At 34.5% G+C, this 27,380-nt stretch overlaps 2 protein-coding genes across 10 annotated transcripts; one reads left to right on the top strand and one right to left on the bottom strand.

The window, feature by feature from the left end:
- The first annotated feature begins 1,343 nt into the window (after positions 1-1,343).
- On the top strand, positions 1,344-20,634 carry LOC143213807 (nose resistant to fluoxetine protein 6). 2 transcript variants are annotated; one of them, XM_076434092.1, is made up of 12 exons: positions 1,344-1,975; positions 10,670-10,825; positions 12,024-12,244; positions 14,234-14,439; positions 15,353-15,608; positions 16,386-16,546; positions 16,666-16,834; positions 16,898-17,091; positions 17,371-17,500; positions 17,570-17,762; positions 17,850-17,995; positions 18,729-20,634. In XM_076434092.1, the coding sequence occupies exons 1-12, from the start codon at positions 1,699-1,701 to the stop codon at positions 18,870-18,872; spliced, it is 2,253 nt and encodes a 750-aa protein (XP_076290207.1). In that variant the 5' UTR covers positions 1,344-1,698; the 3' UTR covers positions 18,873-20,634. The 2 variants fall into 2 exon arrangements, with proteins under 2 accessions (XP_076290207.1, XP_076290206.1); XM_076434091.1 differs by having other exon boundaries at positions 17,371-17,762.
- On the bottom strand, positions 17,594-27,123 carry Tms1 (serine incorporator TMS1). Of its 8 annotated transcripts, none has more exons than XM_076434101.1 (11): positions 26,929-27,123; positions 25,781-25,945; positions 25,494-25,678; positions 24,732-24,941; positions 24,560-24,644; positions 24,195-24,378; positions 23,886-24,086; positions 23,365-23,403; positions 22,495-22,657; positions 22,241-22,412; positions 17,594-17,747 (listed from the first exon to the last, which is right to left on the bottom strand). In XM_076434101.1, exons 1-10 carry the CDS (start codon positions 26,953-26,955, stop codon positions 22,274-22,276), a joined length of 1,398 nt encoding a protein of 465 aa, XP_076290216.1. In that variant the 5' UTR covers positions 26,956-27,123; the 3' UTR covers positions 17,594-17,747; positions 22,241-22,273. The 8 variants fall into 8 exon arrangements, with proteins under 8 accessions (XP_076290216.1, XP_076290214.1, XP_076290215.1 ...); XM_076434099.1 differs by lacking the exon at positions 17,594-17,747 and adding an exon at positions 19,297-19,435; XM_076434100.1 differs by lacking the exon at positions 17,594-17,747 and adding an exon at positions 19,786-21,115.
- Positions 27,124-27,380: the final 257 nt, after the last annotated feature.

Consider the following 27,380-nt stretch of genomic DNA (forward strand, 5'->3'; position numbering starts at 1 on the left):
CTGACTGACTCTTTATTCCTTATTATACAGTTATTATTTTTATTTTTAAAATTTTCCTTCTTTACGATTACTGTTATATACACATTTTATTAAGAAATTCACAATATATAGTAAGAATAAAATTTGAAATGTTTCTTCGGGGGATAGTCATACGGTTTTATTACGAAATATTTATTCCTTTAGAGTGTTCCAACTCGAGCAGTAGGGTATTGACCCTGGTCCGTATTTCGCGCATACGATATTATAATATTATCAAATATTTAAGAATATCTCAAAATTATCTGTGCTTCCATTTCTTATTATTAATTTGTTGTTATTGGTAATTTCATGTTTTCACTTAATTTTTTGCGAGCGATGGTATCCTTTGGACACAGCTACAATTTATCATCCAAGCCAGAGGGTTGAAAGGGTATAACCATTGAATACTACATTAGACTATACGTAATATTCACCCTTGATAGTTGGTTGACGAATGTTGTGGAGAACGGACGCAAAAGATAAGTGCTCCTCCTGTATTAAGCGTTAATCCTCTATTAAAAATGCGTTTTCTATAACAAGACTCTTTTATTATTAACCCCTTCTTACCCTACAATATCATATCAGACTCGTGATGAAGATTCTGAACAAAGTCTAATGAATATGTATGTTATTAATTTCCTGACCGAGATGAAATTCTATTTTGGTTTTGTTAATGTTCAGTTCTTAGAGAACATGTATGTATGTTATTAATATCCTCGCCGAGATGAAATTCTATTTTGGTTTTGTTAATGTACAGTTATAAATGTTTTCCTTTTTTAGGAAATTATGAACTACAAAAAAGTTCTAATCACCGAAGCCATAAGATAAATCGTAGGGCGAGGGGTTAATGGCAAAATTATTCAAACGTATCTTGAAATGGCGTATAGAAACAAATTTCAGTTGCAATGTGAAAATAAATTAAGATCATCTATACAGGATTTAAACCCCACTTGGAAAAAACCCACTTTATTCGAAATTTTTGCCCAACCTATGTCTATACCTTAATGTGTGCTATGATTTTGTCACACGGTGTACAATTAAAAACTGTTCGAAGTCTTCGTTGCAAGTCTGACTCGACATGATAGCACAAGGGTTTGGAAGGTTGATGGGGGATTGCATCCAGAAAAAGTCCGAGAGACAGCTCCAGGAAATCCGAGAAGTGACCTGTCGTCTGTCCAGCTGATGAAAGACACAAAAAGGCGAACAATTCGTTGTCTTCAACAAAGTCCTGCCCAGAGTTGTAGAGTGGGAGATGAGCGCGGTGACCACCCCTCTTCTCGCCCTGTCCGTGAACACAGGTGACTCCGTCGTTTCACGATCACTCATAAAGCTCGCCTTCGAACGATCGAAGCACTCACAGAGTCCGTGAAGCGACCGGTGGCACACTGTTTTCTTCTGTTATCAAACACACCGTCTGTTATCACACACATACACACACGCACAACTGTCCTCGCATGCAACAAAAAGGCCGCGCATTTCATTGGGGACCGTGCTCGAGATCCGTCCGCGAAGTCCGGTGATCCTTGGTTCCTCACGTGGTGTGATCCGAATGTTCCAAAGGATCCCCGCGATCTATACTCGTGGTAAAATCTCGGACCGGCCGCTGTTCATCGGATCGACGCTGACGTCGAATCGTTCCGAACCGCTCGATTCGTGGACTAGACGCTTTCCGCGCGAGAAATGGCATTCAAAAATGAGATCCTGAAGTTGTGGACTGTCTGCTTGCTGATCAAGCTGTCCCACGCCGGAAAACCCGTAAACGTTCTGACTTCCAGTGGACTGAACATCTTGGAGGAGGAGGAAATCCTCCGAGTGCTCTCCCGCAACCAAACCACCCTCTCGTCCAACTACTCGTTGATCCAACTGATCGATGGCCTCGGAAATCACACGATCGAGACCGGCGAGGACGCCTGGAAGCCTCTCAAGTTCGAAGTTCGAGACACCAATCCTCTATACGGTGAGTTTCCCGTTAATCGATCGTTTGGGCATGCCCTCCATTACCCTTCAAAAATGTCTTCGTTGACATTTTAACCCTTTAAGTGATCCGCGAAAATCAAGAAAGTGAAAGAAGTCGACGTTTGAAAAAGTAAAATATGGCGTACAAAATATATGTTTAGGTATTAGAAATTTGTCTACACGAGTTAGGCAAGCCCAAAATTAAATTTCTACCGTAATGTACAAACGTGTAATTCGTTGACAGAGTATTTGTCAATTACAGTGGTGCTTATTTTGATGAATGAGTTATCTTTATTCAACGTTACGGTTAAAAATCTAACATTTCATATAAAACAACCTTAGTTCACTCATTTTTGATTAACACTTTGAACCAACAGGATATGTTTACAGTGTCACATTTTAAAGAAATGTCTGATGACACAGAAAGGGTTTAATCATTTGACAGTATTTAAAGTAAATCAATTTTCACCCTGTGGAACGTACGAGGGTTAAAAAGGTGATTGTGGACGAAGGTCAATTAATCCTTCTACTTTCGTGTGAAACTCGTGGCTCGACCGAAAGACAAAGTTAATGATCCTAAATGAGTGGTTAATATTGACGTGTCCTTTAGAATGGTTCTCGGTGATTTATAGTTGCCGAATGCACGGGAGCACGCTGTGAAGAGTGTTAATGAATTACACGCCGTTTGCGCGTTCTTTACGGCGCGGTGCATGTTGAATGCACGTGAACGCGGTGCACGGTGAATATTCAAGGAGTTATGATTGCTCGAAAAAGCCTGGTTGCGTCACGTGTCGATATGAAGCCAATCAACATTTAGGTTCATATTCTGCACTGATTTTTAGTACATCAAACTATGGATATTTAAAACTTGATTGCATCATGTGTCGGTACAAAGTAGATGAAAATTTATGGTCATTCTCTGCACTAATTTTTGATATTACAAACTGCAGATCTTTATGCAAAATTGGCAGCATTTATTGAAAAGAAAAAAAATGGACAGATGAATTTTGAAACAGTAAAAAAATTTTTGGAATATGTCAAAATATTGATATATTATATATTATTTCTAAGTGTATCGTACAATGTACATAGCATATACTGTATTTGTTTCTGAAAATTTACGATAATTAGGTGTAATTATTTTCACGAGACTAAAATTGTTAAAGGAAAGAATGCATGTCTATCTGGTTCCCGTTAGTTACAATCGATGCAGAAAACTTGTTTCTTGCTTAAAAATTCACAGTCTAATTGGTTTCAATTGTTAGACGATTCTTGAATACCGATAGATACGGTTTGCACAAATGCGTTTGTTTTACGTCATCATTTTAACGTCATCAGTCCTGCTCGGAAAATACTGCTTCAATCATTCAACGCGGATGAATGAAAGTGAAAATACATCACATTACAATGCAATTACCACAACCTATTTCGTAATGAATGAATTATTAGGTACATTGCGAATCGAATATCCGGATGCCATTCTTAATGTCTCGGGAGATTATGATAAAATTATGGTATTAGAGGTTCTTAATGAATTTTTCAATAGCGACTACAATTTCAGCTGTGATTAGTGAAATCATCTGAAATAATGTGAATTTCTTTTGAAGTTGTTATTTAGAGAATAAAGTATAATTTTAAACTTCACCACATTGGACATTCGTTATAAAACAGCGGATCTTCGTGCAAAATAAAAATGCATCGTTTACGAGCTACTGGAGGAGAATAAAAATTTGTTTACCGACACTCTTGAATCCCATTTATCTTTCTACTGTTTCATGTTTCGCTTACGCACTTTTGTCATGAATGCATAAACTCCGCAGAGTATATGCATTATATTTTTAAGAGATGAATGGAATGTATAGAAGATGATAAAGATTATTTTGAGGAGTAGAATGTGTTCTAATTGTTTGTAAATAATCTAACACTGAGGCACGGATTCGTGGCCAACGCGAAAAACACGATTGCTTCTTTATCAGGATAGGTCAGTACAATGTCAAATACCACAGTGCAGAAAAAGTCGCGTGTCTTTCGACGAAACGAGCCGATAGGAAACTCGAGATGGCGTCGCCTGATCGATCAAATTTTTTAATGTGATCAAGGAGCTTCGGCCGGTGTCCTGCAGCGGGTCAAACGAGCGTAGAATGAGTGAACGTCGGAAAAAGGCAAAACTACTTTCGACGTGTCGAAATAGTAGTCACTACTCAAGCCTGATTTTTATCCATGTACTGTTTCTGCATACCACATGCGATTTCGTTACTCATTGTGCCACGTGCTCGCGACGACCGTCACGATTTGCGAATTACACCGACGACGTACGAAATGTGATGAAAAAAATAAGTGTAGCGGTTCGACACCATGAAAGAGAATATGTCGGACCCACTTCAGAACGAAAAACCCGATGCTAATGATCTTGATTACAATTCGACACGCAATTACTTTCTACATTGCGACACATGTAACGTTCCCGACTCGATTTTTCGTCTGTGCAATCCGCCGCGATGACCCACGAAAAGTGTCACGTTACTTCTGCTGAAGTAACGTGTTTGAGTGTCCCAAACATGTTGTGCTTTCTTCGCAGAGGTGATTCCTGAAGTGATCTGAAGTAACTTTCTCCTTTGCAAAAATGTTCTCCGTCGATTTTTTAAGGAGTTATTAAGGAAAAACACGGACCAATCGGAACGCGGCTACAGCGGTCGGTTTCGGCTCGGCCAATGGCAACGTCACGCTCAGCAGAATGTGTTTTTCGTGAATAACTCTAAAACGAAACCGCGGAGTACATTACCGCGAAGGAAAAAGTTATTTCAAATTAGTTCAGGAATCGTCCCTTTCAAGGAAGTACAATATTTTTGGGACACCCTGTATACGGTAAAGAAAAGTCGAGCTTGTTCCCGACGATCTTCACGACGAACGTGTGCTTTCTCGACGGGACCCACCTGCTGCTCCCCAAGGACAAGTCACTACAATTTAGATCGCCGCGCGATTATGATTAACTGTATACGCAGCTCTGCTTCTAACTGGTTTGACGAACTTCTTTTTACGCGATATGCGATTACAATATTATTCTTTTGCCAGCACGTTTTCCTTTCACGATATTCCACTTTTTATCCGACATTTGGGTCAATGCTTATGCTCTTTTATCGAACACGCAATTACAGCGGCAGTTTTTTACTGTCATCTTGTTGTCACCGGTATTATACCATTCGATGATCGAGTAGAAAATAAATAGGTTCCCCAGGTGCGATAACTGTGCAGAAAAGCGTGCATTAATTTGACTTTCTTTACGCGAACTGTGCATATTTGACGTTTAAAAAAAAACATGCTACAAGGACAGGACAAGCTTGAACGTGGCTAGCGGATTTTTAGAGCGTCTCTTTCTGCAAGACCAGGACTTCGCGACTAGGTTTTAATCTCATAGTGTGCTGATCATTTTTAATATGCTCTCAGTACTATTTTTATATAAATTCGTATAATTGCTGTAATATATTATCATTAGACAGCGGATCTTTATGCAAAATAAAAATTTTCTACCTGAATTGCAACAAACAGGACTGACATAGAAATTTATTTTCTCTGTTAATATGTTCAATAGGTTCAAACTGATATAAAAGTATTCTTTGATTGGTCTAATGTTTCTACTGTTTGAAATTACACCTACTCATTTTTGTCATAAAACTTTCAAAAGCAAGAAAAATGTTCAAGAAATTTAAGAATTCAAAGACCTGTTACTCTTTTGAAATTTTTGTTAAACATGCTGAAATGCCTCAATTTTATTAAAAAATGTACGATTGTATTTGGGAAAGTCTACTGCAGACTGATTGTTATAAGAATCATTCAATTAGCTAAAATTTAACTTTTAAAAAAGAAATTACTTAATTCCCAGAACGTTTAGACGTCTGAATTTGACTAATCGACATCCTCGCTCAAAATTGTGTTCCTCTTGTTACCAATAATATTGGTTCATGAAATCTGACCACAGTTAAAAGTTAAACGTAGCGTCACGGTCTTCATTGATATCAATCGCGAACCCGTTGATTACCACAGCGAAACGTACTCATTAAACACGTTTCGAGAAGATAAGCGTGGATCGTCCGTGACGAACGCGCGCGATCAAACTGCGTGGTTACCTGATCGTTACCTGTGTGATTGAAAATATTTTTACGCTGTCCAACTGCACAATTATCGACACGACGACGGTGACCACAGGTATACTCGCGCACACTGAAGTTTGGAAAACCGTTTCCCTGTAGAAACCGTATCTTACGTCATTTTCCATTGCCAACGATGATAATGAAGCTGTACGGTTTGACAACGATACCTCGCACACGTTTCTTGAATTCTTCGACGTCCGTATTTTCTCGTTGATAATTCCCTCGTGAGAATCGATTTCCGACGGATTCGCGACCCAACTTCCGCGATTTCATATTGCACATTTACACTTTCTATTAAACAGTTTTCCTCGTGCGTTTCTTAGCTTCAAACGCACGCGGTTCTTACAATTTCTTTCTTTTTTAATGAGAAATTTTACGTCGCATCAACATCGACGTTGAATTATTAATTCAATAAATATTGTTTATTCATTTTGTTTCTTTGCTGAAAGTAGATCACGTATTAATGATTTTAGTTACTAGATCGAGATTTTTATGCAAAAAGGGGAAAAATATCTGCAATAATTGCAAGTACAACATAGACGTATTTCTTTTCTTATCAAGTGTATTGATAAGATTTTGAAGTGTTTTCTGAATAAATTTTCTTTCGGTGCTTAATGTCGCGATTTTTTCGAATGATCGTTGTTCTCAACGACGTTCAAACTGTTGACGTTCTTCGGTCTCCATTCCCACAAATTTCCCAGAAAACAAACATGTTGCAGCACTTAATGTGGCTACGTCACGGTCTCAACGAAACATTGACCTTAAACTTCTGAAGTCATGAGTATGAGTCATTCATTCAGTGTCTATAACAGTTATGAATGACTTCAATTTCCGTATAAACATTTCACGTTCATTGAACTAATTATTTTCTGATTACTTTTTCGAAATAAGACGAATGACTTTGCTATACATGCGGATCAGTATGCAGATTTCTCAGGTGTACAAATTAATTCATAGTCTGTCAAACAAAGTGCATGTATTGGGTTGGTAAGAAAGTAATTTCGGTATTTCAAGGTGAAATAAAACCGAATTTCTTTATTCAAGCGATACACTTTAATCAATAAGATATTTTCTTATTTATTCTTTTTGGCACAAGATCATCGAACGAACGGGAAAATATCCTATTCATTAAAGTTCATTGCTTGAATAAAAAGATTGATCTCTATTTCACATTAAAATACCGAAATTACTTTCTTGCCAACCCAATAATATCAATGATTTTCTTTTACGCCCAGAGTCCCTCCCCGAATTTCTTTAAGAACTCGTTTATCCACAAATTCTGTCCTTGTTCATGAAAAACTTGTGAGCAAATTCAGAATGTAAAATATTTAATTTCTTCACTTAGATTATTTGCCAACAACCGTAGTCCCGTTGAAAGCACCGGTTCTCGTTAGATCACCGAAGTTAAACAACGTGGAACGTGATCGGCACTAGGATGGGTGACCGTCTGGTCAAAAACCGGAAGGGGTGTTTTTCACGTGTTGTTGGCAAAAGGTGGTTCGGAACCCACCATAAACAGTAGGTCCCGCTGAAAAGGCGATGGTGAGAGTGGAAAAAGGAAGAGGATTGGTAAATGAATTTGAAACCCTGAGGGGACCAAATATCATGTCCATACCATACCATACCACTTAGATTATTTTAAAATGTAGAACAGGTGAAATGTTGTATCAAGCTTTCCTTGTCGCGACTATTTTTAAGTAGCATGTTGGGGTTAAAGTAATTAGGGTATCGCCATTGTCTTCATCGAACAGTGTCCGTTTGTCGTAATTGGTGCTCATTCATAACCGATTTATTTATAGTCGCGGTCGATGAACAATTATAGTCGATTGTAGTTGGACGATTGAATCATTTCGAAATGATCGGATTGCCAATGCTGCACATCCGGTCCTATTGCTAGTTTGCTGACACTTGTTGCAATGAAATGTCGTTCGAGGTTTTGTTACGACAAAAATGGTGGAAATCGGGTCAGCTTCGATTGCGGTTATATTAACATTTCGAATGAACATTGGTGGTTTGTTACGAAAACGTCACTGGCTTTCACTGAATTTATTTGCATGTTGTCGCGCGTGTCTTAGACATGTGTAATACGCTTACAACGCGCTTAAAAAAATACAAATTAACATTTCATAAACGCGGCGCCGCGCCGTTCCAAGATTTAACAGATAGTACGCTTACTCTTAACCTTGGAATGTATATCTAATTTGTTTACATGAAATGTGGAAATAGATACAAACTATTTCGATAGCTGAATTGAATTTAACATAGCTATTAATTAGTGCATTGACTACACCATTTTCTCCGCTCAGGGAGATCATATTTTTCAAATAATTGTATAATATTAATAATGGTAAAAGACATTCGGAAATCTAATAAACTTATAAAATGTAGGTGAGAAGTATTTTAATAGATGAATTGAGATTAATTTGCACTTGGAATGTTCGTATTTTTTTAAACAATTTTATCATATTAGTACTGGTAGCACATTGAGCAATTTAATTGAATACCAATTAAATGTATCATTATTGCTATTAGTTTTCCTGTGCACTGCCTATATAATTATATATGCATGTTTTTCTTCGAACAAGAGTATTTTAAAAGTGAACGAATACAAGCTAACTATTCGGGTCTACGTTGTTATCATTTATATTAAAATTCACCGTCCCATATAGACATTTGACTTCATCCAGTCCATTACCATTATTATGAAACATGTTCGAGGTATCGACCAATATTGTATGTAGAGCATAACTTCAAACATGTTTCAAAAGAATGTAATAGGATGAACAAAAAAAGTCGAATGTCTCGTATTCTGCGAGTTTTGGAATAAACAGGTCGTGCATGTCAGTATTTCTGTAACGAGAAAATTCACCATTTTAATAAATTAAACAATTCTTTAAAAAAATTAAACTTTAAAATTTGATTGGAATTAAATTTTAAAATTTAACATTATTTGTTACCTTTGTCAGAAGTAATGAGTGCACTGCAGATCTTTATGCAAATTTCCTTTTTCATGAATTGAAATTTATTTACCAAATTCAGAATTTGGTTGTACCAAAATTTGTTTTACCAAAATCAGAATAAAGGAAAAATTTCTTCCACTATCTCGGATACTTTTAGTGACAAAACTTAATTAATTACAATTACACTATAAATTTGTCGTAAACTGTACGTGCTCGAGTATTCTTTCCTTCGAGATACCAAAACTGGATCACTCTATTACTGATTTTCTTATACGTTTTTATCGAATAAGATTATTTTGAAAATGAACGACTACAAGCAAACTACGTTCAGATGGTTCGAACGGATTTGTAGACAGTCTGTTTGAAATGGTGCACAGAAACATTTTTAGACTGCATATGACGCAAAGCCTCGAAAACTAGAAAACATCGAAAGACCGTTCGGATACAAGAGATTCCGCTGTAATAAGGTTGAACAGCAGGTTTTATATTCACCATGCGTTCCGGCTAGCTTTTTCGAGGATTCCGTCAGAGCAAAATCATCATTCGTTCTTCGACCTTTTCCGTTATTCCGTAATTCCTTCCGCGGCGATGTCGAGGATCTTATGACCGTCGATTGGGGAAAGCTAAATTTGTGGAAAAGTTATGTGAACGCGTCCAGCGTAGCATGTCAATGTCAGCGACGACGAATTTTGTTTCCCTGCGACGAAATCCCGGTTTGCACGCAACCCACGTGCGCGCCAATTCATTACGATTCACCTGCATTCACTCGATTGAAAGACAGTGAAAGTCTTTCTTCACTCAGTTCGTCGCAACCTTTGGTAATAACTGTAACGAAAAATCTATTGTTCACCTGCTCCTTACCACAGGTTTTGTAAACTGACGACACCTATTATGTGATTGTGATTCGACACCTACGACGTTATCAAATAAAATTTGATGGCTTAGCAAGTCTCCCCATTCTACCTTCCCCTTCTACAACGCTATTCCCCAACGCTTCCGGCCGGTCACGTGACGCGTTTCGTCTCTGTCATGCATGTGTAATAAAAATAAAAATGAAAGACGTATCAATTGCAAAAACCAGGAGCTGCATAGACATTTATACCTTATAATAATTTTGAGAAGTTATAAATAATATAGTCGAATTCGTAACATTTTTTCCACTATTTTGTCATAAATTCATACATCTGCAGTATAACAATCGTAATGCAACAAAATAACAGAAGTGCACTTAATTAGTAGAATGCAGATTTTATGCACTTACGACAACAATGAGTATTCTTTTTCCTTGCTATACCCAGTAGCGCGTTATAACTAGTTGGGGCCTTGGGCAAAGTAGAATTTCGGGGCCCTTAATCCCAACTAAATAACTTTATGAGAAAAACGTAGAATTTGGATCTTGGATTTTGGTTTGTGTTCGGGGCCCCCTTTTGCTTGGGGCCCCGGGCATTTGCCCAAGTTGCCCATAGGGTAACGTGCCACTGGCTATGTACCCCGTCTATCAACTTTTGTCGTAAATCCGTAAAATCCAAAATTTAGCCGTCGATGAAATTTAGACATAAATTAATCAAACACACTGACTTGTTGCAGATGACTTTTCAGGACAGATCGATCGCGAGGCAAGAAGATTGTTGCAAATTCTCCCTGCATACGATCCTGGTGCTGGTCGGGTGAGTCCGCAATGCAAAAGACACGCCGACATTTTTCGTCAGGAACTGACTAAATTCACCTTATGGGCCTTGAAAAGTAAGTTCACTATGTTATTAACACATTTCTTCCACCAATTACTTCGTTGATTCTAAAAGTTCATAATTAATGGCTAAGGATTTCTCAATCAATTCTTCAATGGCATTAGCCATTTTGTGAACCGCAATTCATGCACAGTAATTTTACTAATAACTACTGTCGGAACTATTATTTCAGCCAAGTTCACAGCCCAAACGATCAATCAAGATTTTTATGGTTTTTACATTCTACTACCGAATCACTTGATCGTACTTTTTACATTTAAAATAAACTTTAATGGGCAGTAGACTGCGGATGTTTATGCAATTTGCAATTTTTGTAGATGAATTTTAAGAGAGAGAGAAACTCAGATCAAATAGAATCTTATTTTCCGTAGTAGTAAACTTTTTAGAACTGAAATAAGTTAAAATCGTACTAAATTCTGTCATATTTGATATCCTAGCAGTTTTTGAAAATTTTCAAGTGCCATAATTGCTGAACGACCAAAATCGGAAGAATTTGTAAAATTCAACTTAACCGATGAATTGAGATCTCTTTAATTAATTCGTCTCAACTAACATCGTCTCAAAAAATGATATATTAGGTCGGAAAGAAAGTTCTTACGGTTTTTGTTATTTTGATTGTATAATAAGAACCGCAAGAATTTTCTTTCCAACCTAATAATATATATATCAAATCATTTCTTCAGAGAAAACAGGATTCCAATGCTTTTAACCTAACCAATTGATGGTGAAGTTATGCTACCGCATAATATAAGCCACGTGCCACTCTGCAATCCTCCGCATAGCTAATAAATAAGAAAAAACTTTCGGCCAATATTATGCAGTCGCAGACATGTTACGATCTTATGCTATTGATATTGCGTTTTCATTACCAAGATATATAGAATTATATTTTTCATAAATTAAGTACTTAATAGCATTTAATTTGCTGGGTGGTCCACACTATCTTTAACTTACAATTGAACTTTAGAGTCAGTACATAGAATTATCTAATAACTGATTTTTATATTAACGTGCACAAACTAGCTGCAATAAATGCAAATCAGCAGCCATAAATCCCAGCAAAAAATCAATTCCAAAAGCTATCACCTCGCTTCTCGAATTTAACTAATTAACTATTTTATTCACTACCAAAAAAATTAATCGAGACTTCGTTGTGTATCTTACTGAACCTTTCGTTTTCCTTATGTTTTTAGTGTACGACGCCACAGCGAAAATGCCATCCGGCCTTCTAAACGGAAATGTAAATCAGTTTGGTGACTTCGACGAGTGCATCGGGATTCAAGGAAGTGAAGGAATCCAAGGACAATACTGTTTAGTGTACTTACAATTGAGCATCCACGAGTCGCGGATAGATCTCAAACACATTCAGCGGCTTCTGCATTCTCACTATGCATTCAGAAGCAACATTACCGATGTGAGTACATATTTATGAAAGAATCCTGCAACCGCAACATTTTTTCCAAACCACCGGTATTGTAATTTGTCGGCGCATACTCGCGCCTGTTAGTGCCAAGAGCGAAAGCGAAATCGAATCTGAAATGCTTCGTGTCAAGGTGGTATTCTGGTTTGTCATTTCCGAAACATTCCGATTTTCATTTCTTTTTTTTTTGCCTACAATAGACTAAATTTATTCAAACAATTTTATTTTTGGATTGTGTGACGGAATAACACAGTTAAAGTTGCACTAATTATTTTCTAAATATGTATAGAAAGAGTTTGCTATATCTGTTGATCTCATTATGCAGATTTATTAGGTGTACAAATTAATTCGTAAACCCTTCTTCCTGAATTTATTGATTATTAACACAACAAGAATACATTCTACTCTTCAAAATAATTGCCGACATTAATTTAGAGAAACGTGCAGTTTTGCTACACTTATAATACAGTTAGGAGCAAAACAGTTATAACACTTTAAATCAGAATAACTTTTTTATGAATGGACCAAACGACTTCAATTTCTCTGTAAGGCTAGAAGAATTAGTTTAGTAAATTACGTCTAAAAAATATGTTGAAAAATAGCATTTGGTCGGAATTGTGAAAAACAATAGTAAAAATTGATTTTTACGATCTTTTTAGCTAGACGAATAACGAAAACTTAAAAGATGTGTTTGGTCAACTCGTATAAATATTATATACGCTCCGAAAATTTCATTGAAATTGGTTAATTGGTTTAAGAGTTATAAACGATCAAAAGTGGTAAAAAAGCCGAAAATTTTGAAAAATTGTAATTTTTACCACTTTTGATCGTTTATAACTCGTAAACCCATTCACCAATTTCAATGAAATTTTCAGAATGTATATAATTTATACGAGTTGACCAAACAGATCTTTAAAATTTTCGTTATTATATAAAAATCTATTTTTTCTATTGTTTTTCACAATTCCGACCAAATGCATTCTTTAGACGTCATTTACTAAATTAATTCTTCTAGCCTTACAGAAAAATTGAAGTCGTTTGGTCCATTCATAAAAAAGTTATTCTGATTTAAAGTGTGTGTGATCAGTTTTGCTCCTAACTGTGTATACGCGTTTATGTACGACATGTTATTAAACGTTAGTTACACAACACATTGGCTTCATGCGAAATACCGTGATCGAACTTGCGCAAAATTATACCAAAGCTGTTTAATGCCCCGGTTTGCTTTCGTCGCAACATGTCGTCCAAGTTTTACAATCGATTGGTATTATACTTTTAGAGAACGTAACGTAATGCGAGAAAGTGATTCGCGCGGTTACCTGTAACACGCACTGCATTGAAATTGCACCCCATACGTTACAATGTGACAACAATACCTGAACGATGCTTGTGTTATTATTGCAAAGTGTGTTGTAAAAAATAAGCAACAATATTTTCACCACAAACATTTTATCCGCATTCGAGATTCTCCGATTAATTTTTATTCGACAAATTTTTAAACTACCACTAAATCGCAAATATCAAAAATAATTAAATAAAATAATTCATTTAGTAATAAATTGTTCCAGCAAGAATAAATGCAGTTTAACAGGTAAAATGCTTCTGTAAGAGAAAGAAAAATGTTTCTGTAAAAATTTATTATATTGATTACAAATATTATTATAATAATAATTAAAAATCTCAGTAAATCCGTTCTAACTTGCAGAAAATAAAATCCAGTCACTTTGATCTACACTTCTAGTATCGATCCATTTTTAATTAATGCAAAGAAATTGCACATTTTACTCGATTAAAAACTGGTCGAACAAGTTCTTGCTATGATTCGTTTTTATCAGGCTCGACTGACATATATAATTAATTTAATCAAATAAAATTGTCTAAATAAACTATCGAATTGATTACGTTGAATTTTAAATTCAATTTGCATCTTTTTAAATCATTTTCTATCCTGGTTCTACATATGGTATTCGATTTTTCTTTCAGCCAGGACATCGAGTACCTAGATTCAATATAATAAATTGGGGAGTATGTGCACCAGCGAGCTGCAGCCCTAAGGACGTCGAAACATCTATCCGCGACATCGTTACGAGGTACACATCAGAAACTGACCTCAACATTACAGTAACAGTGAACGAAGAGATGTGTCAGGTGAAGAAGAGGGAACTTCCGAAGGAAACTATGTATGCCAGGTAAAAATCAATGAAAAATTACCAGCAACCTCTGTCGACGCATGTATATAGGGTATTTCGTTTATCTGATAACGGAAATATCTTATGACGCACTGAAGTTACAAAAATTGTTCGATATGAAGGGTACAAACATATAGTGTAATTTTTTGAGGACTAGAATGGTGAGGAGGGGGAATTTCAAAGTCAAATTAAGTTTTTTAAATAGAATGTCCTATATTTTATACCATAGATTTAGATCGATAGAGTATCAAATTCTAAGTATAATAATGTTGAACCTCATGTGTCCTAAATTTTATAGTTAACGAGATATTATCCAAAGAAGAAAGAAAATTGTTTCGATAATATCTCGTTAACTATTAAGTTTAGGACATATGAAGGTCAACACTATTATACTCAGAATTTGATACTCTCTATCGATCTATGTTATAAATAATAGGACATTCCATTTAAAAAACTTAATTTGACTTTGAAATCCCCCCTCCCCGCCATTCTAGTCCTCGAAAAAATTAGACTATATTTTTTTTGTACCCTTCATACCGAACAATCTTTGTATATGGAAATATTTCCGTTATCAGACAAACGAAACACCCTGTATATGTATAAACACTTCGTGACTTAAATGTTATTTATATAGACAAAACTTTTTCTTTGTTTTTCCTTATATTTTTACAAACATGTTAGTGGCATTTTTCTCTTTAAAATGAGACCACACACGGCAGAATTCGCACAAGATTTAGTTGTTTAATTCACGATATGGTGGAACACCTCGATTACCCGAAACACATATTCGGATAATGGAGACCAGCTTTCCCCAGTTCGGATAATCGAGGTTCTATTGTATCGTGAATGAAACAAGTAAATAGTAGCCGAATTGTATCGCGCTTGGTCTCATTACCGATTGTATAATTTTCAGTTTATTCTTCATGACGATACTGGCGCTAACAATCGTGGCGGCATGTTATGACCATTATAATATACCAGCCAGCGAACTGCTTCTGTCGTTCTCGTTGAAGCGAAATTTCAAGAGCCTTGTATCGTTAGACCGAGGACAGAGCGATATAGCAACGCTTCACGGTATTCGAGCTATAAACGCTTTCATGCTGCTTTTAGCTCATAAAAGTATGGCCCTTTTTTTCAATCCATACATTAACAGGACAGAGATGAGCGAGGTATGATTATTCTGCTTTAAAAAGAAATCAACAATCAGAAAACACTCTTCAAACATTTTTACCATTTGTCCTTGCATTACAAGTTCCGATGGGAACAGCATTTGCATTTACGTATCGACATTATAAATAACGAAGTAACGATATTAAATAGTTATTGGTAGACTGCGGATTTTATGCATTTATGACAAAAATGGGTGGGTATAATTTAAAATAGCAAAAATATTAGAAAAATTTGAACGTACTATCATATTATTCTCAACCTACTAAATATAATAGGGAAGAAAATACATTTCTAATTCAATCCAGTTTCTTGCTATTCAAGTAAGAAATTTTTATTTTGCATAAAGATATCCGCAGTCTCTAGTTATTACCGTTAAATTAATATTTCTAAATACGTTAGTTGAATTGGTGGCTGAAGCGACGTTGGATGTGAGATTTCCTTAAGGTCTATTAGCTTTTATTGTTCTCCCATCAAATCCTGCTCTCCTGTAAAATTTGCACTTTGTATCATCCAACGTTCGGTATTGTTAATTTAACTATTGAATTGTTAACTGGAACAACCTTGAATGGTACAAAGTGTAAATTTTATAGAGAACATTAAAAGCTAATAGACCTTAAGGAAATCTCACATCCAAAGTTGCTCCAGCCACCAATTCTGTTATGAAAGTATTTATATAAATAATTCACAGGTCAAAGCTTGTATCAGATGTATGCAAAAGTGTTAGTCTTTTTCTATAATAACTAGATTGCGGATCACACAGCATGTTCTCGTTTTAGTATCTTGGCCAACCGTGGACGGTTGTAGGAAGAGCCGCGAGTCTGTACACGGATCCTTTTCTAATGCTTTCTGGACTTCTGACGTCGTACTCTTTCATCGGAAAACTGAAGAAAACCGGAACGTTAAATATCAAAGACGAGTACCTGTCCCGTTTAATCAGGTGAGACCAAATGGCTCTCGTGCACAAATTAGGGTTGTATGTATTGGACTTCTGTAATTTTGTAACTATTAATAAAACGTCAATAAAAGCCGACTGAACTCCCTTTTATCAACTTCTAGACTTATACCACCACTGGCGGCACTCATGTTGTTTTGCACTTATGTGATACCTTATGTTGGCTCTGGCCCACAATGGAACTTGGTTGTGACCGAGCACGCGAATATCTGCAAAAGGACCTGGTGGAGAAATTTCCTATTTATTCATAATTATTTCGGCTTCGAGTCAATGGTACGTAATCAATTGTATAGAAATAATAAATCAATTTTATAGACATATTCTCTCTAATTTCAGTGTTTAACGCATACGCATCACTTAGGCATAGACACGCAACTGTTTATCATTTCGCCTGTGATGGCGTTGTTGCTTTACAAAAAGCCAAAGATTGGAACGATCGTACTGACGATATGCGCTCTGTTTTCGACAGCTTTGCGATTTTTCGTAACGCTTGCGAGACAATTAAATAATTATGTGTTCTTCGGCACGTCGTAAGTCGAAAGCTTTTAAAGGGGACGATCCTCGTGTAACGGGCTGAGAATGAGGACTTTAGGGATTCTTTTTCCGAAAAACTGAATGCTATATTTTTTTGAAACATTTAGAATACTAATACACAACTCGAAGAGTGGAAAATATTTTTTTCTATAAAAATGTAGTACTTGTTGAAATCTACAGACTTATTTCTTCACAGTTGCACAAGTTGCGCCCCTCAATATATGGTAACAATATCAGAAAGTTAATGATTATTGACGGTGATTTCATGTTTGCAGAATAAGACAATTATTTGATACTGCAGATTTCTCGTACACCTTGCCATCACATAGACTGACAGTATATATTATAGGTATTGCCATCGGTTATTTATTAAGATATTTGCCAAAAGATTACAAGATGAATAAAGTAAGTAAAAACGATTGCACAAGTTCTAAAATGATGGCACTCGAACTGCATCGCGTTCATTTCTTTCAGACAGCTCTGTATGCAGGCTGGATCCTGAGTACAATAATGTTTTGCTGTGCACTTTTTGGTCCTGCACACATGGGATCTATAGATTACATCTATGACCCGATTCACGCTGCAATGTATAATGCATTTGCTCCTATTGGGTGGTGTGCCATTTTCGCTTGGGTAACTGTAATGTACCAAACTGGAAATACAAATGGTAAGCACCGTGTCATGTTAAAAGAAGTTTCAAAAATTACGACAGAACATTGACCTTTTCTTATTTGAAAAAAAAAACATATTTCAGGTTTGTTTAGCCGATTTTTAGCATGGAAAGGGTTTTTGATAACCACAAGACTGAGTTATGCGGTATATTTAACGCAATTCCCGATATACTTTTATAATGTTGGAATGACCAGGAGTGCTACACATTACGAATTCTTCAGCATGCAAGTAAGCGTGCATTAATTTTGAATACGTACAGTGAGTGTAAAAAGTATTCGTACACCCTTTAAAACAGAATAACTTTTTTATAATTGTACCAGACGACCTGATTTTGTATAATCAATTAGAAGCATTGGTTTACGAAATGACATGCGAAAAAGATTTTCAAAATATTATAATTTATAATGTTACATGCAAAAATAAAAAAGGCATTTTTTAAAACTTTTTTATACGGGCCCTTAAAGAAAATTTAAAGTATATGTTTTGTAGATCGATAGTAGTTACACACATGCTGAAAATTTCATCGAAATCGATTAATATACACATGCGAGCTACAAGCGGTCAAAAATGGTGAAGATCGTAGTTTTACACGACTTTTGATCAGTTTCTACTTAAAATTCACAAAATCGTACATCTTTCGATGCGTGTCGTTTTTTCCTGCGTCAACCGATTTCAATGAAATTTTCAGCATGTGTATAACTAACATAGATCTACAAAACATATTTTAAATTTTCATTAAGGGTCCAAATAAAAAAGTTTTAACAAATGTCTTTTATAATTTTTGGAAAATCTCTTTTTCATTTCATTTCGTAAACCAATGCTTCTAATTTATTATAAAAAAATCAGGTCGTTTGGTACAATTATAAAAAAGTTATTCTGTTTTAAAGGGTGTACGAATACCTTTTACACTCATTGTATACACGTTTGTTGGATTTTATTTCACAATTTCTGTATTTTGCAGTTCAACTTGAACGAGTTCTTGATGATTTTTGTTCTATCAGTAAGTCTCACCCTACTCTTCGACATGCCATTTCAGAATATTAAAAGTTACTTGTTGAAGAAACCTGCGTCCACAGCAACAACAAAATCGATCAAGCAACAATAATGCTTTTTACCAAATCATGAAAATATTGCCCAGCCATTCGATGGTATTGTAAATAATTTTGGAAATTTCACTTTGTTCTTAGTAAAATCGAATCCCATTGCTTGCCCTCATATACAATGTATATGATAGCTAACAGTACTTATTTATATAATGTCGTACCTAGACTGAGTAAGTGCTTGTAAATAACAAAGGTTTTTGTAATTCTAATTTTATATGTTTAGGATAATATTTTATAAGTTAAATGTCACGTTACGCGCATAGGCATTTAGTTAAATAATTGAATACGGCGCTATTTATCCAAACGAATGTTTCTTATTGCATTAGTACTATTTAAACAAACGTATTTCATGGTTATATTTATAGATATATGAGGTAATTGTTCGTTTTCTTTTCTAAAAGCAATTTTGTAAAAAATATAGTATCTCAAAATATAAATTTCTGCACGTTTGTAATTGCATAAATTGTATATGTCAGCTGTGTACATTTGATATCATTATTGCCTTGAAACCAAAATAGCCACTGTCACGTTTCCGAAATGTAACATGTTGCGATGTAAACTTTACCTATAAAATAACAAAATTGTTACTTGTTATAAAAAAATAATAAAGCATATTTTGTATTACTGAACTTATTCTTGCTATGTTATGCATTAGTTTTCGTTTACTTCCTTATGTTTCTCATGCAAACAGTTATTTAAAAATTAATGAATTAGAAGATTTACATTTAGAAGCATTATGTTAGTATTTTAGTTATATTTTGATTATAATTAACTTTGATGAAGAATAAAGACGTATTTATTTGAACTAAAGAAAACTTGAGAATATCACATGATACAACTTAATATTACTTTTATAAAATGGCCTTATCTTTAAATATATTTTATATGCGCTAGGGATTGAAAGATAAGCTGTGGTAGAATATACAACCATTTATTATAATTATGTATGCTTACGATAATTAATTCTTAAATATAGTAGCATTTGATTTTTATAATTATAATATTTTTATATACTTCAAGCAAAGAAAATGCTTCTGAAAGACATAACAATATTTGAATTAATTTGACTGTTTAACACTTCGCAGTTCGCAGTTACATTAATTAAAGTTCTGCAACGAGCGGGCGGATCGTCACTTCTAAGAATATTGAATCTCAAGTGTTGCATAGTCATAGTAATTTAATTACGAGACTCGATAAGTGGATGTATTTGTTGTCGCAGCAGCAACATGCTCAACAACAATACCTGGCAATATAATGAATTATTTCTTATATTTCCGTGTAGTAGAAATATATTTTACGATTGTTCGTAATATAATGAACATAATATGATAATACTATTTATGTAAATGTTGATAATACTTTTCATCAAATATTATCAACGATTAGTATTTTACTGTAATAACACGATCTACGTTAAAAATGGCTATTACGATAGTATTAGTGGTCAAATAAAATGGTAAGTACAGTTACACGTATTCATAACGATAATACATACGACTATGGCGATAAGTCGCAGTGAAGCAAGTATTATGGCATAAAGCCACTTTGTTAATTAAAAATTGAAAATAAAATTGGTGTCCTAAAAAGCTTAAATTATTACAACATATTGTAGCACCTTCGTTTCCAAAGAAAATAAAAAAACCTGGAAATCTTGAACATCATAGTCGGACACTTTGTTGCTGCGATTACAATAATAATAATAATAAAATCTTCAAATCAAATTCCTCAAAAACATTAGGAATGTAAGTACTGCAAACGTGTACCTAGTATCATCCCTTATCAGTTAGCTTGACTCGATTTTATCCGAAGGCAGCAATTAGCTACCTAATTTTATTGAAGACTTCGGAAGTAGTAGTTCTAGCTTATTTTTAATACGTTTTTTTGTTCACTTCTATTCAGTCGACATCCTTCTGACTATAACTGTTTGTTATACATATAATTTCAACAGTGGAACATTGTTGCACATTGGTCTCATAGTGCTAGATTAAGAAAATACCAAATTGGAAAAACGCTTGTAGTTCACTCCTATTTTTTTCTTTTCCAGTTAATTTAATCGTATTAATGCACAGCTTAAGGAAGGCTCCATTAACACAGTCTGTTTCAGGTGGTAAGATCGTTCGACACAGCTCTAATTTCACAAATACTTTGTAACATTTGAAAAACTATCGAAAAATAACGATAACGACATTTCATTACAATTGTATATTGTGCTTTTGTTACTTCCTTCTATTTTTACAATTTGAACCTGCACAGAAGAGTCTGGAATAATATTATTATTATAATAACATAATTGATAATATTATGATAAAATAATATAAAATGCAAGTATAAAGCAATGGTCCCAACTATGTGAATAAACTTAGGAACGAGCGAAATTCTGAGAACCGGAACAATTCAAATACACATCTCCACTGATGGATGCGATCATATCTGATTAGATATCGTGTGATTACACGATTCGCGTAAATTCGATAAAACATTTGACTACTATGTCATGCCTATTCAAACCCGCCCGTTGCACAATTTTAGCAACAGTGGTGTCCCCTTAGCAATCGCTTCCCTTGCCCAGTTAGTGGTTGCATTCTATTCTCATCAATTTTTAGAGTAGGTAATTATGTTACTACATAAGCTTTCTGGACCATTAGAAGGACATCACTGTACATACATATTATCACAGAAGATTTGACCAGAAACCAGACTCCATGATATCAACAATAAATTATTTTTTAAATACATTCTTTTATAATATTATGTGCTTGTAATATTATGTTTTCAATGTTCCTCATTCTTTATATAGAATCAATGTTCAGTTTTTATTCAGCGACACATATAAAGTAGTAAGTAGACAGTAGAGTTATGACAAAAATGAGTGGGTGCAATTCAAAACCATAAAAGCATTTGAAGAATTTAAAAAGTACTGTAATTTAAAGATTCATTTAATAAAGGTTCCAACAGAAGTTTCGTCACAGGTTAAATGCTCTGTGATATTAGAACATTGAGGTCTACCGACGACATTATGTCGAAAGCCCTAAGTATTTTTGACACAATGTATTGGTTATAATAACAGATATCAATAAATCATTGCCTAGTAATTCTAAGTTTAAACAGGTTCATTTTCACTGGCATACAAATAATAAAAAAAATATATATGAATTTAATTTCTAGTATAACTAAAGAACGTCTAGTACATTGAAATAGTAAAACGCGATTTCGAGTGAACCGTAATTTATAGGTTGATGAATGTGAATCTCTAAAATGCCGCCATTCTATGGAAGCTCAAAAATGATAGTCAAAGTTATGTACCAATTTGGAAAAACGTTGTAATTACTAAGTACTCTATGTTATACAGATCGGAGTATCTACTACTTACTCCTTTTGCCGTCTTGCAAATAAATGTATGCACTTATGAGAAATCTCGGTTTCTTAAAATCGCAGGAGCAATTAGCGACCAGGTGTAGAGTCCCAAACACATCCACGACGATATAATCTTTACCCACATTGAAGCAGTGTTGGCATTCAAGGTTTCCAAATTCGAGTTGGGTCTGCAAAATTGTAATTAAAACTCGTAATGAGAACTCGTAAATGAAGAATTCTTGCACAGCTCGAGTAATATAAAATACTTACTGATACCAGTTAGTGAGTGTCATCATTACATATAATGTGGCAAGGGCGAACATGAGATGGAAGAAACTCCAGTTATAAGCTACCGTGTCCTCTTCATTGTCCCACACTTTGGCTTCGTTTCCGTTTTCAGCATCAGGACTGCGACCTTCTACCGGAGTATAATCTGGTTACATTTAGGAAAACGACAAAATAACTCAACTATAATATTTATAGTGCAATCAACACTCTACCGAACATTCCTGTTAGGGTTAGTAGCAACGAGTGTTAGTAAATACACGTATCCATGACAAATTTCGTTTGAATTTAATCACCCAACATCACATTTTTAAGCAAACTGAAGAAATAAAGCGATACATTGCGTTAATTAAATTGCTAAATGTAAAACGAGTACTGTGCCAAGATTTTTTTCATTTAGAAAAAGTTAAATCGTAATCGTAGTGGTAGCGATAATAAAACATGCTGCAATTTCAAAGCTAGAAAAATATAATGAACTTTCTAGTTGTCTAATAAAGCACAATGAAAGAAGGCACACGCTGACTACCACTATATACTGGATGTTCTTTGATTAATGGTACAATAAAAAAAATTCTTTTTTTCTGCATTAATCTCGAAACAGCCTGTACATTACTAACAAAAGTTATGTGTATTTAGCATTTCTTTAATTTCGCACGTCTAAATATATCACAATTTGAACAAACGTAAATACTGTACGAAATATTTATCCACTGAAGAACAAACTAAATCTTTGCAAGTGCACAACAATATTATGCCTACAATGTGATGCTACTTTTTTCATAATAAAGGATAAGAAATGATTTGAGTAAATACACTGAACTTAAAAAGTGTATTTTAAGGTAATGGTGTGCCTACCTTCATTGTCGATAAGACTCTGGTCTCCTGCATTCCTGACTGCATGAAGAAAGCACCATTTTATTTATCTCGAGATTACACGAGAAATTAAAGTTTTAAAGCTATGTGGAGAACTTCTACAAGATATATACAGTCTATGCTTATTTCAAATTAGATACGATTTGTTTTCCGAGCATTTGAGAAAGCACCAAAACTGTCTGTATCATAATTCTTAATGTTCTGTAAGCTTGTTATCTTTAGAAATTTTAATATCATCTGTCTTGTACACGATATACTATGCAGAATACACAATAATGTGATACATCCTTTATAGTATGTAAATTAATATACATGCCTACGTTTTTAGTATTCTAACTACATATTAGATTATGTATATTATTTTACAGTAGAATAGACTTGTATAAGTTTCTATATTTTACACACAACTGCAAATAGATGTGAGTTTCAGAGAGACAATTTTTAGACATTAAGAAATAACAAATAGTCACATAATGATTTAAATAAAGTGGTTTATTACGTACCTGCTCCATTATCTTTGACTAGAATATTCTCAGACATAGTAATCTTCGACGATTTCGAAGCGGTACGTAAAGAGCTGTACAGGACACAACTGAACCAAATAATCAAGCCAATAATACTTTCTTTGTCAAAAGCAACACGATTTTGTGCATTGGTGTCATTGCCAGAAATGATTTGCATGAATCCTGGATTACAGTTACGATCTGTAAACATATACGTTACATAAGTGCATGTATTTGAAAGAATAATAGTTAAACGTTATTAAAAATTGAAATAAAGTCAGCATGTTTTCCCTCGTTACCGATATGTACCTGGACTGTTTGAAATTCCACTCCACGTTAAATAAACCACATACAGTGTAACAATAGACGATTGAAGAAGTCCCGAACGTGGATGGTGTTCTTGCACAGTCGGAAGAGTTGATATCACGCTAGTAATTGCGCACAAGATTAAATTGAAAGATATGAAAAACTTATTCAAGGCACAGCTGTCAGCCTGGAATTTAGAAATGAATAAATTAACGACACAAATTAAATACAATTACTAGAGGTATGCGAGAACCGAAAATGTCGGGTCGACAATTTTATTCGAGAACCCGACTCGTTTCGACCAGTCCCGACCATCGGGTTTTCGCAGACCTCTAACAATTACATGACAATATAATCAGGAAACGTACATGAGTGAAATACACGAAGAGTAAAACAATTCCAGTAATAGAAGCAGCGTAAAAGAAGAATGTTGCTCCTAAGAGTGCAGCATACCTAATACATTAATAACGATTATATATTAACTCACTACACATTAACATAGTATAACAATGTAGGTTTATTGTATATGATTTTACGTACCATCCTTTCGATTCTGTCTCATTATAATTACCCACCCACTCATCAGCCCATGAGTGGGCAAAGTCAACAATAAGAATCAATTGGATAATAATGAAGAGAAAACCACCTATCATTCCAAAGTACATCCATGTTGTACCAAACGACGTTTCAGGGATGAAGAATGCACCAATTATTCCACCAATAATTAGAAGATACTTAATAGCCCAAAATCTAGAATTAAGGTTCAACTTTAAAAAAGTTATTCTGTTTTAAAAAGCGTTCGAATACGTTCGTGAACAACTGTACAGAGTGTATAAAAAGTAATGGTCATCAACAAACCAGAACAAAGAAAATTGTTGCTAAAGCTTCTTTTTACATCACACCTTCCATTCATCCAGAAGTGAAAAAGTTTGAAAGAAGAAATTTTGTACCCGGTACGGTTAGTATTAATATTCTTATAACAATGGATATAAGGTATTCTTTCATATTTCGTTTGGCTTGGGGCACGCACACGATTATATTCTGTCTATACGTCTACACGTATAACTCCACACAATGAAATTTTGCAAAAACTTTAACAGCTTATATCTCAATAACTATTTGTTTGCAACATATGGCTTCTTTCAAATTTGTTCACTTCTGGATGAGTGGAAGGTGTTGACGTAAAAGAAAACTTTGTTATAAACAATTTTGCGGCCAGTTTCTCTTACAAATGTCCACCGATCCAGAGGTGTAAATTTTTGTACACCCTGTACATAGCATATCACATGAAAATTATCATACCCATTTTGTATAGGAGCTCGAGGATCGTTAGAACTTCGTACTTTGATCATCATAACTGACATCAAGAAGAAGTAAAGAGAAATGATGAAGCATATTCTGTATACCGCCAAATAACCGACAGCAGAATTACAATCAACAGTAATTTTCGATGGAGCATAATTCGAGCTGTTCGCACAAAATGGTACCTGCAAAGCAAGAGAGAAACACAGGATCAACATACAGAATTCTTTGTTATAATTGGATTAAAGCTGTGTAACGTGTACTTAATATTATTATTAAATTGTTACCTTCTTAAGTGCATCTTGTAAGCCAGGAGACAATGTAATGCAAGCAACAATGGTTCCTAGCATCAATAACAATGCATACATAATCCGAGTACTCGTACTATTGCGACATGTTGGACATTGGGAACAGCAGAAACTGCAAGCTGTGCTGCCACAGAGGCAAGCAAGCTAATGTAAAAAAGAATACTAGTTAATACCTGAAGTGTATAATGTAAAGAGACAATCAATAGAGTAAAAAGTATGTTTTAAAAATAGCTCAAATGTTGTATGCAAGAGATTGTGTATGAGAAAGGTTGTTCATGAGAGATGTAAGAGAAACGTTGTCTATGAGAAAGTAAAATGGCTAGAAGTTATAATTGTGATTATTAATATACTTTATAAGTTTATATAAAGAAATATAGTGTAGAGTGTTTTCCTTAATTAATGCCTACCCACACAAATACAGAATCATAACATCAAACAATTAATAATATGGTAGATGGTAGCAACTTTCTTATTTAACGCGTTGACTGCCGTGGTGGTCACTACTGGAAAGCACTGACCTATCCAACGACATTGTGGTGGTCACAGATAACCAATGAACTTGATAAAACCGCATAAAATTCGAAAACAAAATTTACAATTTTGTAAATGCAATTAATATTACCAACAGTGCTTTAAAATAATAAGTGCATATGTGAACGAATCGTAAACAAAGAAATGTATATGACAATGGGAATAGAGTATGTTCTATATATATTTTGCACTGATAACAAATAAATATCAGGATGCATATATAAATAGCATAAAATATTAAAATAAATCTTCGAATAATAATATAGTGTTAAAACAAATTAAACGATGTATTTTCCTTTCTTATACATTAAAACGAAAGTTTAAATACATTCTCACAATGGTACCTTCTCACAAATATTAGCACAATATATGTAGAGTCAATTAAGATAATTTAAGCTATAATTGAATTTGATGATTCATCTGTCTTTCTTGCATATTGTTAAATATGGGATGTTGTTACTTAAATAACAAGAAATGAAAGAACCTAACCGTTTCGTTAAATATCTTATTGTAACATCTTCAGAAGACTATTTGTTTAATACTGAATTTTTCAGGCAATTATATTTAAGATGTTATTTAAAACGCAGAACGCTTACCTGCGCTGTAGAACAAACGAGACCCATTTTAACGTTTCTCACTCGTTCAATTTATTGTATGACACAAGAAAACGTGAGATTTACAGCAATTTTAACTACTCATTAGATTAAGTGAAAGAACAAACACGAACTTGATACAACACAAATTTCACAATAACAATGGCGTCTTGGCAGGTCTTCATAGCCAACTTCATGGTATCAGCTGACGCCAATGCTGACGTCACGTCCTTTTCTCTCAAATAAAACCTGCATATTTGACAAAACTGTAGATTATTTCTGACACTAATTACTAATCCCAATTAGTAACGAATGGTATTTTAATAAAGGCTATCAGATGGTGTAATATAAAAAAGAATACTCCCGCTCCAAGTTTTCAAAAAATTATATGTATGAAGCCGCAACTTGTTTTTAATTGTTTGAATATGTACCCAGCCAACCAAAAATCTAAATTT

The sequence above is a fragment of the Lasioglossum baleicum genome, chromosome 11 (genome assembly GCF_051020765.1).
Source record: "Lasioglossum baleicum chromosome 11, iyLasBale1, whole genome shotgun sequence".
NCBI classification, from domain to species: domain Eukaryota; kingdom Metazoa; phylum Arthropoda; class Insecta; order Hymenoptera; family Halictidae; genus Lasioglossum; species Lasioglossum baleicum.

What these genes read in the sequence shown, in the direction of transcription:
- LOC143213807 (XM_076434091.1), top strand. Translation starts at nt 1,699, where the DNA reads ATGGCATTCAAAAATGAGATCCTGAAGTTGTGGACTGTCTGCTTGCTG. An exon ending in AGACACCAATCCTCTATACG is followed by an intron (nt 1,976 to 10,669) that starts GTGAGTTTCCCG and finishes GACTTGTTGCAG; the next exon opens with ATGACTTTTCAGGACAGATC. An exon ending in AAGGAAACTATGTATGCCAG is followed by an intron (nt 14,440 to 15,352) that starts GTAAAAATCAAT and finishes TATAATTTTCAG; the next exon opens with TTTATTCTTCATGACGATAC.
- Tms1 (XM_076434101.1), bottom strand. Translation starts at nt 26,955, where the DNA reads ATGGGTCTCGTTTGTTCTACAGCGCAG. An exon ending in CGAGCTCCTATACAAAATGG is followed by an intron (nt 24,942 to 25,493) that starts GTATGATAATTT and finishes CCTTAATTCTAG; the next exon opens with ATTTTGGGCTATTAAGTATC. An exon ending in AGTCAAAGATAATGGAGCAG is followed by an intron (nt 23,404 to 23,885) that starts GTACGTAATAAA and finishes TTCTTCATGCAG; the next exon opens with TCAGGAATGCAGGAGACCAG.